At 38.9% G+C, this 19114-nt stretch overlaps 1 protein-coding gene across 3 annotated transcripts in view; it reads right to left on the bottom strand.

The window, feature by feature from the left end:
* Positions 1-4929: 4929 nt before the first annotated feature.
* PDE7A (phosphodiesterase 7A) overlaps positions 4930-19114 on the bottom strand; it is a 53195-nt gene continuing 39010 nt past the window's right edge. For all 3 annotated transcript variants that reach the window (XM_081917583.1, XM_081917584.1, XM_081917585.1), the window contains 8 exons: positions 17679-17774; positions 15470-15570; positions 15006-15137; positions 13829-13920; positions 13273-13417; positions 11263-11359; positions 8545-8625; positions 4930-6783 (listed from right to left, as the gene is read on the bottom strand). In XM_081917583.1, the coding sequence (XP_081773709.1) occupies positions 6572-6783; positions 8545-8625; positions 11263-11359; positions 13273-13417; positions 13829-13920; positions 15006-15137; positions 15470-15570; positions 17679-17774 (956 nt within the window). In that variant the 3' untranslated portion in view covers positions 4930-6571. The remainder of the gene's footprint in view (positions 6784-8544; positions 8626-11262; positions 11360-13272; positions 13418-13828; positions 13921-15005; positions 15138-15469; positions 15571-17678; positions 17775-19114) is intronic.

Genomic DNA, 19114 nt, shown 5'->3' with positions numbered 1-19114 from the left:
CTGGCTCTTTATTTCATTTTTTGTACATCACATAGCTCAGTCGGTAAAGCATGAGACTCTTATTCTCAAGTTTGTGGGTTCAGGTTCCACATTAGGCAAAAGATTCCTCCATTGCAAAGGGTTGAGTTACATGACCATTGTGGTCCCTTCCCACACAATTCTATGATCCTATGACTAATGTATGCAGGCATTAGTTCAGTGTTGAGGCAGCTGCTACAAGTACACTGGGAATAGGATCTGGAAAGATCTGATCCATTAAGGGCGTACATAGCAGAGAAAATCCCACTGGCCTGGGAGGAATGTCAGAGTAATTAACTCTATTGAGGCACAAATTCATAATAGAATTAGATAACAAGTACTATAAAGCTCTTTTCAGGTAGTTCTGGAAAAATCCCTGGACCTGAATTGCCCAGCAACATTTATATAGTGCTGCTACTGAGTTTTCAAACAGCTTCACATGCATTATCGAATTACAGTGGTACCTCGGGTTAAGTACTTAATTCATTCCGGAGGTCCGTTCTTAACCTGAAACTGTTCTTAACTTGAAGCACCACTTTAGCTAATGGGGCCTTCTGCTGCCGCCCCCCCACCCCCACCGGAGCACAATTTCTGTTCTTATCCTGAAGCACTGTTTCTGGGTTAGCAGAGTCTAACCTGAAGCGTATGCTGAAGCGTATGTAACCAGAGGTACCACTGTATACTCCTTACAACAAACCTGTAAGGCAAGTATTATTCCCCATATGAGAATGTTGAGACAGAAGGACTTGCTTAAGCCCAGGAAGAGTGAGATTCAAATCAGGAGTGTTGCTAGGAGACAATCCCATCATCCCTTGTGGCACAGGCTGGTGGGAGTCATCTTCAGGAGGGTCACAGGTTCCACATCGTGTTTGTAGAGGTAATAGAGGACATGTAACTGTGACATTTGGTGATAGGTGGCTGTTCAGTAAGTTTTAAACATTTTTTAAAACTGTTAAATCCAGATTTTTATTGTATATATATTTTTAGGATACATTTTCTTACGTCAGTCAAGGAAGGCTGTAATCCTGTACCTATGTATTTAGGAATAAAATCAGACATAGGCTGCAATCTTGTATATAAGAAAATCTATCCTAAAAATATTTAAATGCCTTAAAAAATGGGTGCAGAACCAGAATATACAGCTTTGAATTCCTCAAAATAGCATGCATTGTGCTAATTGGTTATTAGTTATAGAAGTTTGAAGTCACACCACCATGTTTCTCTATGGCGCTTGGACCAAACTTAGTCCCTGATAATCTGTTTCTATAAGTGACTTCATGTTGACAAACGATATTTGCTTAAAACAATGTAAAGCATAGCTTACAATTGGTTGAACATTTTCAGTTGCTATATTTTAGTTATAAGCTATTGACTTATTTGTATTCTAAAAGTTTTTTATCAATTAATAAATACATAAAATATACACACCTATATCCAAGACTGCCAAGTAGCAGCAATTTGTGTTCATGTTGGGTACGTTTTCATATATTTGACAACTTGAAATTTTCCTTCTAGTGGTGCCTACAGACTGCATATAAATTTATTTAAAAAAACATCCATACTGGACTTTATTCTCTTTGTTTCTGTTCTTATTTCTCCCTCACTTTATTTTCAGATAAACAATGTAGTCCAGTATTTTTTCAAAGTAGGCAGTACAACCCAGTTAAATGCTCTCCAAAATTTAGCGCACCAGCTAAGAAAACAAAGCATAGATATAAATGTTTTTTAAGCATTGATGAGTCCTCTAAGGTGTACTGAATTTGTTCTTCAAATTACTCAAATGTATCATACAAGGCTAGTCTTTCATTAATGCAGTTACCTTAGCAATTGTTTTTATCAAAAGGGATACAACAGAACGGCAACACTAGGGATAGGGCAGGATGTATAATAATTAGATGCAACTCCTAAGATCTGGAGAACTTTTGGCCCTCCAGATGTTGCTGAGCTACAAGTCCCATCAGCCCCAGTGAGCACATCCAATGGACAGGAATGATGGAAGTTGCAGTTCTGCAACTTCTGGAAGGTCAAAAGTTCTCCACACCTGTCGTAACTGCATGTGAAGTGACTGCAGGGAGCCTAAGCAGAAAGTCCTCTCAGTATACCAACCTTTGCTGCCTCTTAAAATATGCGCCCAATGGAACAGGAATTTGTGGGGAATTGTTGATGGTAAATAGCCCACTGCTTTTTATGTTGGTTTGGTTATGATTTCTATCTAAATTAGCTTAGCACTTAAAGCATTTGTCTAAAGCAGCGATGGCCAAACTTGGCCCTCCAGCTGTTTTGGGACTACAACTCCCATCTTCCCTAGCTAACAGGACCAGTGGTCAGAGATGATGGGAACTGTAGTCCCAAAACAGCTGGAGAGCCAAGTTTGGCCATCACTGGTCTAAAGCAATCCTCTCAGTTTCCCAAACATATTCCCAATGCTAAGATACAGTATAAGGAGAGGGTAAAATTGAGAATGTTACCTGTAGCAGAATAAACTTGGATTATGCACATGATGACGCAGGTAACTATCAAGCCACCTAGAGTTTAGAACCTGTCACTAAGGAGGTGTCTTAACATACTAACAAGTGGCAGAAATAGTAAAAATATAAGTCAAGCATGAACCTGCTATTGCATGTGCCACATAATATGCATATCTTATGGTGAGGTGCATTAGTTTATACATCTGCCTCTCACAACATACAAAAAAAGTGCTGGTTTCCTTGCAAGGACAGCTTTGCATGTCTGTCTCTCATTACCACAGGTAAGTAGCCCTACATTGATTTAAAGGGACAGCAGGCTACATAGGCATGTTGCCTCCAGTACATAACAATTACAGAAATTCACACACATCAGGAAAAAAATGACTGGAAATTTAAATCCGTATTTAAAAGCTACTGATACTTTGTCTCAAAACTCTACTCTTGCATTAATGCAAATTGCAATAAGCTTTCCCTAAAGGGACGCAGGTGGCGCTGTGGGTTAAAGCCTCAGCGCCTAGGACTTGCCGATCGAAAGGTTGGCGGTTCGAATCCCTGCGGCGGGGTGCGCTCCCGCTGCTCGGTCCCAGCGCCTGCCAACCTAGCAGTTCGAAAGCACCTCCGGGTGCAAGTAGATAAATAGGGACCGCTTACCAGCGGGAAGGTAAACGGCGTTTCCGTGTGCGGCTCTGGCTTGCCAGAGCAGCGATGTCACGCTGGCCACGTGACCCGGAAGTGTCTCCGGACAGCGCTGGCCCCTGGCCTCTTGAGTGAGATGGGCGCACAACCCCAGAGTCTGTCAAGACTGGCCCCTATGGGCAGGGGTACCTTTACCTTTACCTACTGTTGAAGATTTCTCCAGAATTGCCTGAAACGTTAAAATGATTATACAGATGGATATTGAGAACATTTAGAGAGGCAGAAATTACTTCTCAACGGTTAATTCAAAATAAATGTGGACTTGAATTGTGGCTCATTCAGAGATGATATGCAACAGTTCAGCAACTGGAAGATTCAGCCAAATGCTGATTTTCATTTACTGCAGTTCAGACCATAAGGATTTGGGTCAGTTCTTCTGCAGGGATATGTAATATAGTCAGGTTCAAAACCCAGAACAAGGGCATTTTTTGAAGTTCTACCTCCTAATCCCAAGACAATATGTCCATTGAAATGCAGTTTCTCTCAGGAGTCACTGGCCCAATGCCACAAAGACTGGCAGAAGCTGAAGACAGCTTTTAATTTTAAAAAAGTACCTAGTCCTCTTAGAAAGCCATGGAGCAAAATTTGCAAGTACCTTTTAAAGGGATTTTGGGGAAATGCACCAGTGGCTGCCCCCCGTCCCCCGTCAGTGTTTCTGGCCAATGAGTGAAGTTACAGCTAGATTTGTCGTGACATCTGTTACTGTCTATAAGTTGTGTTCTATGCAGTAGATGTGGGTGGGTGCTACGTAATCCCCATCTCCTCAAAAGGCAAATATAAAAACTTTGCAAAGGGGCTTAGGCTTATCGTCTGCTGTGCAGGAGCTAAAGATCAGGCCGTTATTAAGAATTTACCACATAGTTAACCCGTATAAGGTCTATTCTGATAGTTGGTCTCTGCGTTTAATGGGGCTTACTCTCAGGTAAGCTGGCACAGGATAGCAGCCTTGGCATTGGGGAAAACCAGGGTTCTTGTGCCTTTAACATCTGCATGGCAGGCAGAAATTAAACATGGAAATAGCATGGGGAAAGCTTCACTATGACAGTAAGGTAAAGGTAAATGACCCCTGGATGGTTAAGTCCAGTCAAAGGCAACTGGGGTGCAGCACTCATCTTGCTTCAGACCAAGGGAGCTGGCATTTGTCCACAGACAACTTTCTAGGTCATGTGGTCAGCATGACTAAACCATTTCCGGCACAACATAACACCATGATGGAAGCTAGAGCACATGGAAACGCCGTTTACCTTTCTGCCGCAGCAGTACCTATTTATCTACTTGCACTGGTGTGCTTTTGAACTGCTAGGTTCAAAACTATGCTATGACAGCACTCTAATTTTGTGGTATGCCTTACCACCCAGCAGCCATTTTGTGACTGGTGGTGCCAGCATTCAAAATTCAAAATGTTCGTACTTGTCTAAAAAGGTTGGTTGCCCCTGGTCTATCTGAATCCATGAAATTCAATTGTAACTAAACTGAAGAAAAATAGGAAGTGCAATTGACAGTGCAATTCTATATATTTTTACTCAAAAGCCAGCTCCTTTGGGTTCAATGTGGCTTAATTTCAGGTAAGCAGGTATAGAATTACAACCTAAAAGACTTGTTTCCTTCCTATGCCTTCTCAATTTTATGATCAAGGTCAGTTTGAAACACTGTAACGACCTGTTTAAACAAGTCTCAAAGGAGCTACAAAGGGGGAATATGCGATTAAGGTGGTTTCAGCTACTTTTCTAAGGCTTGACTCAGGCGATAATGTGAAAAGTTTTTTATTATTAATCAAAAGTTAACAGCAACAGGCACATTAAAATGAGTATGGCAAAGCCTTTTACAAATGGCTTTACACTGAAGCTCTCTCCCAAAAATGGCTGTTGCAAACTGTAAACAGAATGGAATAAACAGTCTTTACAGTAACAAGGGAAATACAAATGAACAAAAAGAAAGCACCAATTCCTCAAAATAGATTACAGTTGTGCTTACAGTACTTAAAACAATGTAAAAAACAAATTACAAAAAAGGAATGCTTGAAGATTAAAAATTAGTCCTTAAAATTTGTCCTTAAAAACATTTTCTCCTTTTCACATCAAAAAACCCCATAATGGGGAGCATTTCAGTAGAGGGAGGAATAAGTAAACAATGCACTTTTTCAATCAACAACAAAATTTGGTCACTTAGCTTTGTGCATAGTTTAAGGCAGCTGTAGCAACCTGTTCCTTTCCCCCCCTGTGGCTGCTCATGAAAATGTCACATTCTAAAAAGAATAAATAAAAAAACATTGCCTTTCAAATCCTTCCTATTGTTCCCTTCCTCCCCAACCCACCCCCATCCCCAAGTATTCACTCTCTCACTCACTCACTCACTCACTCACTCACTCACTCACTCTCACACACACACACACGTATACACACAAACATACACACACACTGCAGCGAAAGGGGCATTTGTACCCTTGTTCTGAAGGACACACTTCCCATCCCACTTTATTTCAGATTGGCAAATACCCTGAGCTGTTTCTGGTGTTCATAATCATTCCACCTGTTTTCCCTTGCATGTGCAGTTCAAGTGTACAATAGTGAAAACAACATGCAAATGTTTCCACGGCAGAATCTTAACACAATGAAGACTCTTCTTCTCCTCCTCTATACCATCCCACATCCCCTCCCAAAATCCAGAAGTATTTCTGCCCGCTGTAATTGCATTCCCATTCTGCACTGGAGTAAAAGCTTGGCTGTGCTTTATGTAAAAAAATGCTCTTTCCAATGCACAGCCAAAATTATGACACATGGGATACTTTCTTTTTTACTAGCAGGAAAATGAGCTGCAGTTTCATATTTGATCTCTTTGTTTTCCTTTTTAAAAAAATCAGTGGTTCCTTCACAGCCATGCAGAAAGATTAATGTAGAACCTATAGTTTCCAAGTACATTTGTAAACATCAGTTCTTGCCAGAGGCATCCAAGTAGGGGCACTTCACTCTTCCACATTTTGGACAAGGACTGAATGAGTCTTGTTAAATTCCAAGAGAAGGAATCATCCACCATGTCATGTGGCAACTTTGAAGGCCTGATTTCAAATTTTCTTTAAAAACATAAAAACAAAGCAATGTGGCACGTAACAATATTTTCTCGTACTTTCCCCTCGGTCAAGCTTCAACCACTCCTCTGGTTTGCATATTCAAGGATCCATGCAGAAGCCAAACAAGGCATATGCATATTGCTCTATGTTCAGGTCTTGTAACTGAAAACTGGGTTCAAATGATTTATCAAAGGAAAAACTTGGAAATAAATAATGCTGGCATTGTTTACACTGAAACCTTGGCAGTCAGACAAAATTTATCCTCAAACCCTGTTCCACAGATACCAGGCAAGAGGCAGTTTTTGTTAAGCAGATCCTGGGGTCAGGATAGTCGGTGTTCCTGAGGTATAACATCAGAGTCCATTTCCTCAAATGCAGGATCAGTATCATCACCGCTGCTGGATTGTTCTCTCTGCACACCCTTCCAGCTAGCTTTATTCAATCCCAAATGACCAAGCATCGTTTGAGATAGTCTGGTGTTTGAGAAACGAGCCCACTCTGTGAATAATGGTTCCACCAAATAGGTCATAAAACCTAATGAGAAAAAACACCTTGGAATTAGAACCCTAGAAACAAGAGACTGTGTTTTCCATGTAACATTTCAATATTAACAGTTATTTGAATGAGTTTACTGTGTTTTATCTTCCTGTACTTAGCCTGGAGAAGAGGAGGTTAAGGGGTGATATGATAGCCATGTTCAAATATATAAAAGGATGTCACATAGAGGTGGGAGAAAGGTTGTTTTCTGCTGCTCCAGAGAAGCGGACACGGAGCAATGGATCCAAACTACAAGAAAGAAGATTCCACCTAAACATTAGGAATAACTTCCTGACAGTAAGAGCTGTTCAAGAGTGGAATTTGCTGCCAAGGAGTGTGGTGGAGTCTCCTTCTCTGGAGGTCTTTAAGCAGAGGCTTGACAACCATATGTCAGGAGTGCTCTGATGGTGTTTCCTGCTTGGCAGGGGGTTGGACTCGATGGCCCTTGTGGTCTCTTCCAACTCTATGATTCTATTCTATGATTCTATACTTATTACATTTGCCCAGAGTGCTTTTCGAAAGGCAATTTATAAACTAAATAAAGTAATATATACATTTTAGTACAAATGCAAAATAAAGTGGCACACAAGCGCTCTCTCTCAAGCCCTAAGGAATACAACATATTTTTTGTGTAGAATTGAGGCTGCTACTGAGTCACACAAAAACTGCTGGGTTCAAAATATCTCATATGGGTCAGATCAGTAACCATAAACATTTGCTACTTCAAACTGATCAGGTAAAGGAAAGCCCACTGATTTCACCATGCTGCTATGACAGGAAACATGTGGTAGTGCAGCCATGAATCAAGTAAGGGACTTTATGGGTAAATACTGGTCAAGAAATTTAAATGCTGCTTCTTTTTGTTACTAGCTTTCAATTGCTTGAGACCAAACATGCTGGAGACTTGTGTGCATAGCAACTCCTTCCTCCACATCAAACCAGGATGTGCGGAAAGGAGCTGTGCATGCAAGTCTCCATGGTTTGCTGTGATGTCCAAATAAGACATGCTGACCATAGTTTGCCTACAACACAGAATTAAAAAACACACTTCAAACCAAATTTCCAACTCTGGAAACACAGCATTAAGCAAATGGAACATTTCCTCCCACCACTGTGCAGTTCCTGAATCTGTTCTGTGGATTCCCCCAAACCCTCTTGAGCACATCTGGGAGGGCAGAGGGGGCACCACTTGCAGTAGCACAACTCTTTTGTTGAATACTGCCAATGTTGTTTAAATTTCCATCTTTTAAAAATAGTAAAAATAATAAATTTGTATACCGTCCTTCATCCATGAATCTCAGGGCGATTCATAAGTAGCCCAGTAGAAAACAAGCACCCTCTTTAAAATAAATAATTTGCCACAAAATTGAATTTGACCTAAAGTCACAATTAAAGCCTCTTCACAAGCAGCTGTCAGAATTTATCCAGGCAAAGAAATATAAATGCCAGATGAGAAAACAGAAAACTCTCTCTATACACTTCCTATTTCATGGAAATGAAAATTTCAATAACAACAAAACATAGGGTAGCATTCACTAAACTTAATTCAACAGTAGTTAACTGAAATTAATAGACCTAACTTGGACATGTTCATCATTTCAGTGGGTCTACACTGAGTAAAACTAAGCTGAATACCACCCAAAATGTTCTCTTAAAAACTGTCAAAAGACTTTTAAAACTAAACATCAAACAGTTTATCTTCCCTATATTATATATTAATGGAAACTATAGTAACTTATCACATAGATCTGTAGTTACCAATCTGGATGTTGGCAATGGTTTCTGTCTGTCGATCACACAGTGGACTCACGCCCAAGCAGTATTTTTTCTCAACATCTCCTACAAACAGAATACTAATTTAATAAGCCGTTTTCTACAATTCAACAAAACTTAAAGTGTTAAGGTTTTTCATTTAACTATTATTAATGTTAACAGATACCAGACAGATCTAAGAAATGTAACTTCAGTTGTTTAATATAGCTGCCGTATTTAAAACCACAGCTTTATCATTTGAACACTAGCTTCATAACTGTTTACAAATATAAATGATCTAGCATATATGATCTAGCATTTTGTTGTAATGCTCATGAAATGAAGTACTAACAATAATTCTTTCTAAACATTAATTCTATAATGCAACAAGCTGTCACTCTGCTTTAGAACACGTTTTTAAAAGAAAACCCTGAGTAGCTTTTCAGATATCTTTTAATTGCATAACTTTCTAAAGAACTGCCTGAATTAATTGATATTATAGTTTGAAGTCTTGTTTCTTCTGTTATGTTTTACTCCAAGAAGACCCATTTATCCTAAACAGAACCCAATAAGGCAGACACGTATATACAAAATATTTTTTTCAATGTGATCCCATTGAGATCCCAAGATGAAATTTTGCAGGTAGTTCTTAGAAATATTAAATAATACATTTTTTTCAAATTTTTTAATCGTATCTATTCTTTTTAAAATTTTAAGTTTTGTAACTTCAATTTAAAATTTAAAGTAAGTCCATCTTGTGACATATATTAAAGCCCATGAGGTTCTGAAGAGATTGGTGTTTTTAGTTTTGACTTATCTCAATGCTGGGCAACAAGATGAGATAAAATGCTAAAATTTAGATTTAAACTTACCGTATTTTTCGCTCTATAAGACGCACTTTTTGCCTCCTAAAAAGTAAGGGGAAATGTATGTGCGTCTTATGGAGCGAATGCAGGCTGTGCAACGCTCCCTCTCGCCGTTTTAGCTTCTGGCTTAGCTGCGCAAAGCCTCCGCAGGGCAGCGGGATAAAGGCTCCCCACTGCCCTGCAGAGGCTTCACGCGGCTCTTGCGGAAGGTGAGGGGAAGGGACAGAGGGCAGCTTACCCGCGTGAAGCCTCTCCCGGGCAGGGGATTAAGTCTCCACTTGCCTGGGAGAGGCTGCGCGCAGCTATCCTAGAAGCCAGAACAGCAAGAGGCTATCCCAGAAGCCAGATCCCTCTTGCTGTTCTGGCTTCTAGGATTCAGAATATTTTTTTTCTTGTTTTCCTCCCCCAAAACTAGGTGCATCTTATCATCTGGTGCGTCCTATAGAGCGAAAAATATGGTAGTTTTTTATCATTCAACAAGTGTACAAAATATTGAGAAAATTGGATAATATGAGGTAAAAAAGTTGGATATGGAATTAACCAGCAAGAAAATTACCCATTTATCTCTCAATGAGCAAATGTAACTTGAAAGATCAGTAGCATGTTTTCCATTATGAATTTTTCCATTAAGAAATACATCACGAGTTGAACTACTTCACAAGACCTGTAGCATGCCATAATTATCACTATTGTAATAATCTCTCATACAAGAATGTTTTGCGGAAAGTTTGTAGGTGAACTTTCAGGCTGTAGATCCAAACCACAGGGCCAAGTTAGCTGCTTCAGGTTCAAAATCTTCCGCTCCCTGCCTAAAAACCATATTGTTGAAATACATAAATGCATTTCAAAAACAAAAAATCCTAAGTGAGAAAAGTGACAAGACTTAACCAACCTTTGATTGCTACTTGAAGGGAAATTGCTGCTTGTGAGAAGTGATAATTATCCAGTAACAGTATATTGTACTCAAAAGCTGAGCTAATGAGTAGGCATTGGTTGCTATCAATATCATTAATAGCTTAAAGGCAAAGGTAAAGGAACCCCTGACAATTAAGTCCAGTCGCAAACGACTCTGTGGTTGCGGCGCTCATCTCGCTTTACAGGCCAAGGGAGCTGGCGTTTGTCCACTTCCGCAGACAGTTTTTCTGGGTCATGTGGCCAGCATGACCAAGCCACTTCTGGCGAAACCAGAGCAGCGCACAGAAACACTGTTTACCATCCTGCTGCAGAGGTACCTATTTATCTACTTGCACTATATGCTTTCGAACTGCTAGGTTGGCAGGAGCTGGGAACGAAAAATGGGAGCTCACCTCACCCCGTTACAGGGATTCAAACCGCTGACCTTTCGATCGGCAAGCCCAAGTTAGTTAATGCAATACCAGTGAAGATCTGCACAGTTAAAAGATTTTATATACAATTTCAAAAAGTGTAAGATTCCAGAAACCTAACTGCAATTTGTCTCAATTGCACTGACAACTTAAATCCATGTACACAAAACGGTGTGTCCAACCTTTTAACTTGCATAGCACAGTCCTAAATAATTTTTAATCATCAAGCAATTCTACAGAGATAAATTCAGCTTTTTTTCTCAATACATGTGGCTTTGGACTGAAGCAGCAGGTGAAAGTAAAGCCTTTATTACTCTGAAATAGCTTCTCATCCAGTTAAAGTTAGGTAAACAGAAATGTTAAGTGTTCTACGAAGCTGCAATCTATACAGTAAAAATGGTCTGAGGAAACCATTCAAGGTGCATTCATTGCAAATAATAAAATTTTCTATTTTCTGTAAGAGCCATGCTTCACTACAATTCTTTTATCATTTTGTTTCACGTTCCATAATGAAATCACTTTTCGCTACTTGCCTTGATGAAAGAATTCTTCTGTTACTTTTTCACTCCACTGCTTGCTTAATTCCCAAGTCCGGCAGGGGTTGCAAATATCAGCACATTTCAAAGCCATCTAGTAAATAAGACAAACCATCAACATATTATGCAAGATATTGTGGCCTGCTAACAACTACACAATTAAGTTTTGCAACTTCAGATGATGCAAAGTGTCACATGGCACAATGGGTCAGTACATCTGGCTGTTAAAAAGAAGGTTGGTGGTTTAGGCCACCCAGGGATGACTGTGAGCAGGATTCCTGCATTGCGGGAGGCTGACTAGATGACCCTGACAGTCCCTTCCAACTGTGACTCCTAAGTCAGGTTCTTTTAAAATCCTTAACAATATGTAATGGTCAAGTGATACTGAGTAACAAAGGGGGCTACAATGCAGCACACATGTGGATCACATGTGTAAATCCAATGTAACTTAGCTGAACAAGCGGTGTGTTTTGGGAAGGAAATATGTTTGAACATATATGAGTTAACCTCTCCCAGAAACATCAGTGCAATCTTGGAAAATTATGAAACCATTCATCTTACATAGCACCAATAAAGAAGTCCGATAGCAAGCAATATCAATTTAATATGGCCATGTCTGGTTATCATGAAAGATCATTCATCAATACACTGCACTTCATCCTTCACCATTTACGAATGCCTGCCTGTAAATTAATGCAATGTTGCTTTTATTTCTTTTTAAAATTTGTATCCCACCCTTCCTCCAAAAGGAGCCCAGGGCAGCAGAGCACACTGTTTCGGCTACGGATTGTTAAACTATGGAATTCGCTCCCACAAGAAGCAGTGATGGCCATTTACATGGATGGCTTTAAAAACGGATTAGACAGATTTATGGAGGATAAGCCTATCAATGACTCCCAACCGTGATGACTCCACTATTGGAGACAGTATGCCTCTAAATACCAGTGCTGGGAATCACAAAGGGGGAAATACTGTTGCACTCAGGTCCAGCATGTGGTTTCCCATAGGCATCAGGTTGGTCATGTTGAGAGCAGAACAGATTAGATGGGACTGTGGCCTGATCCAGCAGGGCTCTTCTTACATTCTTATGCTACTGCTTTCTTGTTTGGAAAAGTTTCAGAAGCAAGACTGGATTAAGGTGGTTGAGGGTTGAAATGCCCAGAATAGGGCCCCTTTCTCATCCTTGTTTTTGACCGCATCTTGGTCTGGGCCACTTACCAACTCCCAGCCTAGCCTAACTACAAGGCTGCTATGAATACATATAAGGAAGTATAAAATGGCTGCAAATGGGGATTTAATGTTTGGAGGCAACAAAATTGTGGTTCCTTTAATCAGAACAATGCATTTCTGTACTATAAATGGCAACGTTTTTCAGCTTTCTCTCACTCAAATTAGCATACCTCCAAAGCTTCAATGAATCTTAATCCGGCCTGATTATGGCATGCTTTAGACGCACAAGTCCCACTTGTGTTCAATGGTGCTTACTTCCATGTTAATGAGCACAGGGGACTGACTCCTAAGGAGGTATTTTAGGCCTGTAGCCACTGGGGCTGGAGGCTGTGGAAAGCAATTTAATTGTTTTACTTGTACAGGTAAAATAGTAAGAAAAGCAGGTAGCTAGCATTTTTCCTAAGTGCTCAGTTAAAAAAAGCTACTCTCATTTCCCAACATTCTGCAAAAACAGCAAGATCACTTAGATAATTAACAGGATTTTTAAGTGTTAAAGAATTATCTTTTTTTTAAAAATAATTTCAATTGTTTTAAGACTGTGGTGAACAGAGTAAGATAAACATTTGCTACTGAGTTGCAACCATTTTGCTGGCAAATGGAATATCCAAGTTTTCTGCACTAGAAAACTATTTTTGTTAGAACTATGCCATCAGAGAACACAGAAGGCCATCTTCAAGCCTATGTGCATCAACCAAAAATTATTTCGTACAGTAGACGGCAAAGCAGTTGTTACTGAACAGTTGTACTACTTTTCTATTTAGGGACCAAACAAATTACCTGAAGAATGAGATGACGATGATTTTCCTCTGTTAAGCATAAATCTTCCTTGTCCAAATGACTGCGAAATAGGGATAGATATTCATTTTGCCGACTGATATCAGTGGCAAGTATCAGTGCTCCTATCTGGCTTTCCATCAGCTGCCTTAAATTGGAGATACACAGAAAGAAGAATGAAATAAGTGACCAACATTTAAACAGTCTTTGTTAACTTTACACAATATTCAGGCCAACCCTGATTAAATTACTATAAAATACAGTTTTGTTAACAAACTAAGACCCAGTGCAACAGTTCAATAATTTAACAAAGTCTTCATATCACTCAAAAGTATTGTGATAAACATGAAAAGTGTACACTTTACAAGTGTAGCAAGTTAGGCATCAAGATTTGTTTTGTTTTGATTGGGGTGGATGGGATACAATTGCCTTCATCATATGAAGCTGCAGTAAATTATATTATTTGGAAATCTGTTTTTACTTCCAATTCACATCCATTTAAAATCTTCTGCAATATATTTTCCATAGATGCATGTGATACTGCAAATCTGACACATACCTGTTTTCTAGTGACATATGTGCAAATAATCCAGATTCTCTCAACAACCCCACTGCAGATCTCCAGTGGTGATTTTCCAATACTGAGGTATTCTGAAAAAAAGAGGAAGAGGAAGATAGAGAATTATGGTTATCAAATATTCATTGAATTCTGAATTGTATTTTCATGAATGAACAATCCTTTATGCCAATACTTCACTAGGGGATAGACAGGGGGAGTACAACCTCTCCTGGTTGTCTCTGTGGCTTTCAGTGTCATCCATGATCACATCCTTCAGAATTCTCTCTCCAACTTGGGACTAGGCAATATTGTGGCTCAAAATGGCTCCAGTCCTACCGTAGGAGAAAGTTCCAGCATGTGGTGCAGGGGCCTATGGGTGGCATAAAGTTTAATTTCATCTCCCATGCTTTTTCAACATCTACATGAAATCACTGGGAGGTTACCCAGAGCTTTGGGATACGGCATCATCAGTATGCAGAAGACGCTACCCAGCTCTCTCGTTTACACCTTTGGATTCCAGAATGTGGCTGCTGGAAGAAGCTTTCCATTCAGACCATCGTTACATAGCTCTTCTACGGGCTTCACTGGTTACCAGTTTGCTCCCAGGCACCAGCTTTGATGTTAACAACCTTAAATCACACAAGGTCTGCCCCAACCAACTTCAGCTTCAGATCGTTGTGCAATAGGCACCCCAAGCTGGACAAATTAGCTTGTACACCTTTTCTGGTTGGCCATGCCCAGCTGTCAATCATATGGCATCAGGTAATTGACACGTAAAACACAATCCCAACTGTTCCTTGGCAGCAGAGCTTGCATTTGGTGCTATTTAATTATTATGCTAAACGCAACCCCGGCTGGACTGATTCCTTGTGGGAATTGCAGCTCCTAAGCGGGGAAGTTTTCTGCTGAAAGCAGCATGGCTTGCATTCAGCGCTGAACTGAAACAACACCAAATACAAGACACAATGTTTTCTGGCAGATTTAGGCCTTTCCACCAGTCAAAGATTGCTCCCAGAGGTGTGGCCACTTTTGGAGCCAGTCCACTCCCCAAAGCTGCTATAAATAATTAAATCACTCCTTTAAAAATTTCTCCCACCAAGAATTTGTGACTACCAGCAAGTAAGCATTTTTGCACTTGGTTATGTTTTTCCGAACAGAAATATTTTTCCTCACTTACCTTGTATAAAGTTGCTAAATAATGGTTTGTTTTAATAAGGAAAGGCTGATTAACACCTGGGTGATCCAAATCATGAGTGGCAGCTGCAATTAAGCCAAGAAGAGTATCCCATGGAGTCAGGGACTGGGAAAGCTGTAATATATAAAGCATGACCACATGAATATTCACTATTGACACTTCAAGCAAACTTAGGTTGAATCTGTCCTTTTAAAAAATGCACAGAATTTCATCTTTCAATGCATCAAATTCTTCTTTCATTTATTTATACTTTTATCTAGAATATAGGATTCAGAGTTCTCTGTAGGAAGACCAATAATAAAGCAGTAAGGGAGGTGTACATTTTTATTACACAAAACTAGTATTTACTTATTTGTTTTTTAAAAAGGCCGGTCCTATGCCACATGAAATCTGCTTTTGAAACTGTATAACTTCTTTGCTGAAAACTGTTAAGGAGATATTTTTACCTTAGGTTCTTTTAAAAAACAGTGCATGGCCTGAGTCACATCAGCAGCATGAACTGCATTGTGGTATGGGTTGTGACTGTGGTAATCTTCTTGAACCATTACTACAAATGAGAAGAAATCTTGCATTAATTTACCTTTCATATCATTGTGCACTTTTATTTTATAAGTTACTGTTGAAAAACCAAACAGCTTTGGTCACACATTCAGCCAGCAGCAGTCTGAGCCCATGACCCTCCTTCCACCATGCAGATTATCTTCGGTGCAAATCAGGCTGTATGCACTATAATATCTGTCCATAAAGTCCCAGTGCACATTATTTCCCCCACATCAAAAAATGGTGGAGGAGTAATCATGTAAACCAGGCGTTTGCCCTTATCAGGTGCTCACATAGAGGATCAAACTCACACTTTACATAACTTATAAATTTTAGAAGAAACTTACACCACTCAACCATATTACTATTGCAGCATTCCAGACACAACTAAAAGTATAAACGAAGGCATATACAGTTGTGCCTCCAACTCAACAGACCAGTATATTATTAAAGCAGAACCACCTTCATTTGTGTGTGTGTGTGTGTTTTGACTACTAAACAACAGTATCCAATTATAAACAGTTCTGCCAGTTCTTTAGCTATGCAGTAGAACTTCCCTGCTCTTCCCATTTTCCACATGACCAGTAAATCTGCTCCAGAGGGTTGTGCGACCCCCAAAGAACAGATTTAGAGAGTATGCAGGGAGGGGGAGGGAAAGTTCTATTGCACAGCTAAAAGCCCTTGCTTTAGAAGAATTGTTCAGCTGGATACCAACCCAAAGGGCTTACACATGTCAAAACTATCCATGAGGATATAAGCTGTAGGACTGGGCTTCAATAATAGTTCTCTTCATAGAGGATTTCAAACAAATCCAGTCTCCTCTACCCCCCAAAAAAATATAATAATAATTGGGCATGCTTATAAAGAATGTGGTTTTATATTAATTTTTAAAAGTAAGAATTAGGTTACTAGGACAGGAAGCAGACCAGCGTATTAGTTTTTTAAACTTTAAGAAATTTAGGGGAAAATAAAGATTTCCTTACTCACAGGGTTTTAGCTATATAAAGAATATAATATAATTGCATGCATCAAACAAATAATTGACAAACAGTGCCTGGTCTTTGATGGCATTACCATTGCTAAGCATTGACAATTTATTTCAAAAGCTAACATATCTGGGACAAAATAAAGCCTGTTCTTTAGGAGTAACTGCTTCTCCACTGCCCTCACAAGAATAAGCAGGTTTGTCTCCTTACTACACTATTTAGTGAAATGTGAATTACAGAACATGCTAATCTCCATTTTTCATTTTATAAAGCAAAATACATACACCCATGTGTACTTGCATTATATATTAACTTAGCATTTAGTAGATGCAAAATGGCAATTGCTGCCTCAGAAATGAGGGTTCAAAATACAGTAATTTGAATTTGCTGTAATCAAGGCAAGTTTGATGGTTTATTCTGAACTATCAAAAGTTATCTAATTCCTTTGCTCTCTCTCTCTCTCATCTTTTAGGTTTCCATTAACTGATTTTCCAAAATAAAGTACAGAATGGAATAAAGCTGTTCTATAATAGGAAAATCCCATTATACAAAATGCATTTTTATGCAGATCTAAATGTAACATTGAAACAAAAACCTTTATTGACTAGTGTTTTACATTGTTTACTAAACAACACAGCTGTAACACAATTGTTGCAAAAGAGTCACCTTTCTTTCTCCAAGGAAGCATTTTAGATGTGGGTTCCTCTCATTTTTCAGTAATATTTTAATGCAGGCTTCCATACAGTTAAGCACATCTGTTGTGGTTTGCAGTGCTTTTTGAAGCATGGTTGGATGTGGTGGGGCACATGGCAACTGCTGGCTAGCACCTGTGTCATGCAACATTCTTTCCTCCCACCCACCAGTAAACGGTATACAGCAGGTTTTTAAAAAATCTTTAGAAGATGAGTGTCCACTTTTAACAGAAACACTTTAAAACCTGCAAAATAAATTGGCAACTAGCATGACAGTAACAGCAATACCCATCATTTCATGAGTCTATCACCCTTTTCTCTCTTCTCCCCAGTTCCTTAGGGCTCTCCATGCTGGACAGCATAATTTAAAGTAGCAAATGGGCTGTTGTACCCTATTTTTGCAAAACTGACTTAAGTGAACCTCTGAAAATTTTTACCTAAAAATCGGCGGAGCTTCATTGTATCTAGTTGGAAGTGCTCTACAAGTCCATGAAGATTAAACAGGTGGAAGGTTAAGGTGACTAAACTGTTTCCTAAAAAAAACCAAAAAACACAAAATCATCTTTAATGGGAAGCATCAAAAATGTAGACAGGCTAAATGTTTTAAGGTACTCTATTACATGGGCCCAAAGCAAGTCATTCATACAGCACATGCTTCCAGACCAACTACAAGAAATCTTACTTACTAGTTTTCTATATTCTAATATTCTAATATATTCTAATATTCTATTATCTCTATTATCCACATTACTAGCAAACCTCTGTGGTATACTACCATCACAGGCCAAGTTACCATAATTATTCCTCCTGATCTACAGAACAACCATGGTTTCATTCAACATAATGATTAAGAATTTCAATCACATTTTGTTTCTATTTTTTACTTATGCAGAATAGTAATTAAAGCTTTAAGATTTAGTGTTTTTACTTCTGTGTAAAACATCTGATCCATCAGCAATGAATTGGGACTGAGAAAAATCTCTCTCGGTAATGCAAAGTGAACCCATCAGTTTAATAGCATTTGTCAGTTCTTCAGAATTTTATAAAAACACAGATCTCATATAAATGAAATTTCTGTATTGGATAATCTACTCAAATGAATATGAAAATTGTGAAATGTAACACATTTTTAGTTTAAAGGAGGGAGAGGTTCCTTCAAAGAAAGATTTTGCCAAGGGCTTTAATATAGCATCCCAATGCTATCTGTGCCTCTGGATGCTCAAATAAGAGCGGGGGGGGGAATCTTAAAGCATCTTAAAGTCTGTAAAAATAAATAAATGGGGGGTTTAAAGGGGGTATGCATACACATAAAGGTCGAGAACCACTTTAAAAATTCAGACTTCATGGAATGTACCATCTCCTTGAAAAAACGTAACTTTATCTCATTTCACAGAAACAGCGTAAGTGTCTAGCAAGTGCTTCTCAGGAAAAGTGGTCAAATTTAACAATCAACTACATTCTGTAAAGCTAATCAATGAGAATTCAGTGGGTTTTAATACACATGGTAATATTTTTTACATTAAGAGGAAGAAAATTTAAAATATGCTAACCATACCCTACATAAATATTGCCCATTTCAAATATATAGTGTAAAACAGATATTTAAAACTGAATATACTGGCTGTTTCAAGTTGTTTAAGTCACAGGATTTCTTTCTCAGAGAGAATTTATTCCCAACACTACAAATTTAAGTCCATACAGGATACGTGGTAATCAAGGTATAAAGGGCTGAATGTAAGGAATTAGCATATTTTTGTTGAAAATAACGTCAAATGGGCTATCCATACCTGAATAATGCAGTATCAGTAGTGAGTCTGGGATGTGCACTTAATGTTTGCATGAAACAGCCACTCATTCACAACTTTAAAAAGGA

Source organism: Podarcis melisellensis, assembly GCF_964234715.1.
Source record: "Podarcis melisellensis genome assembly, chromosome: 7".
In the NCBI taxonomy this organism is placed as follows: domain Eukaryota; kingdom Metazoa; phylum Chordata; class Lepidosauria; order Squamata; family Lacertidae; genus Podarcis; species Podarcis melisellensis.
Note: the sequence above shows the minus strand (reverse complement) of the source record. Positions and strands in the feature narration are given on the sequence as shown.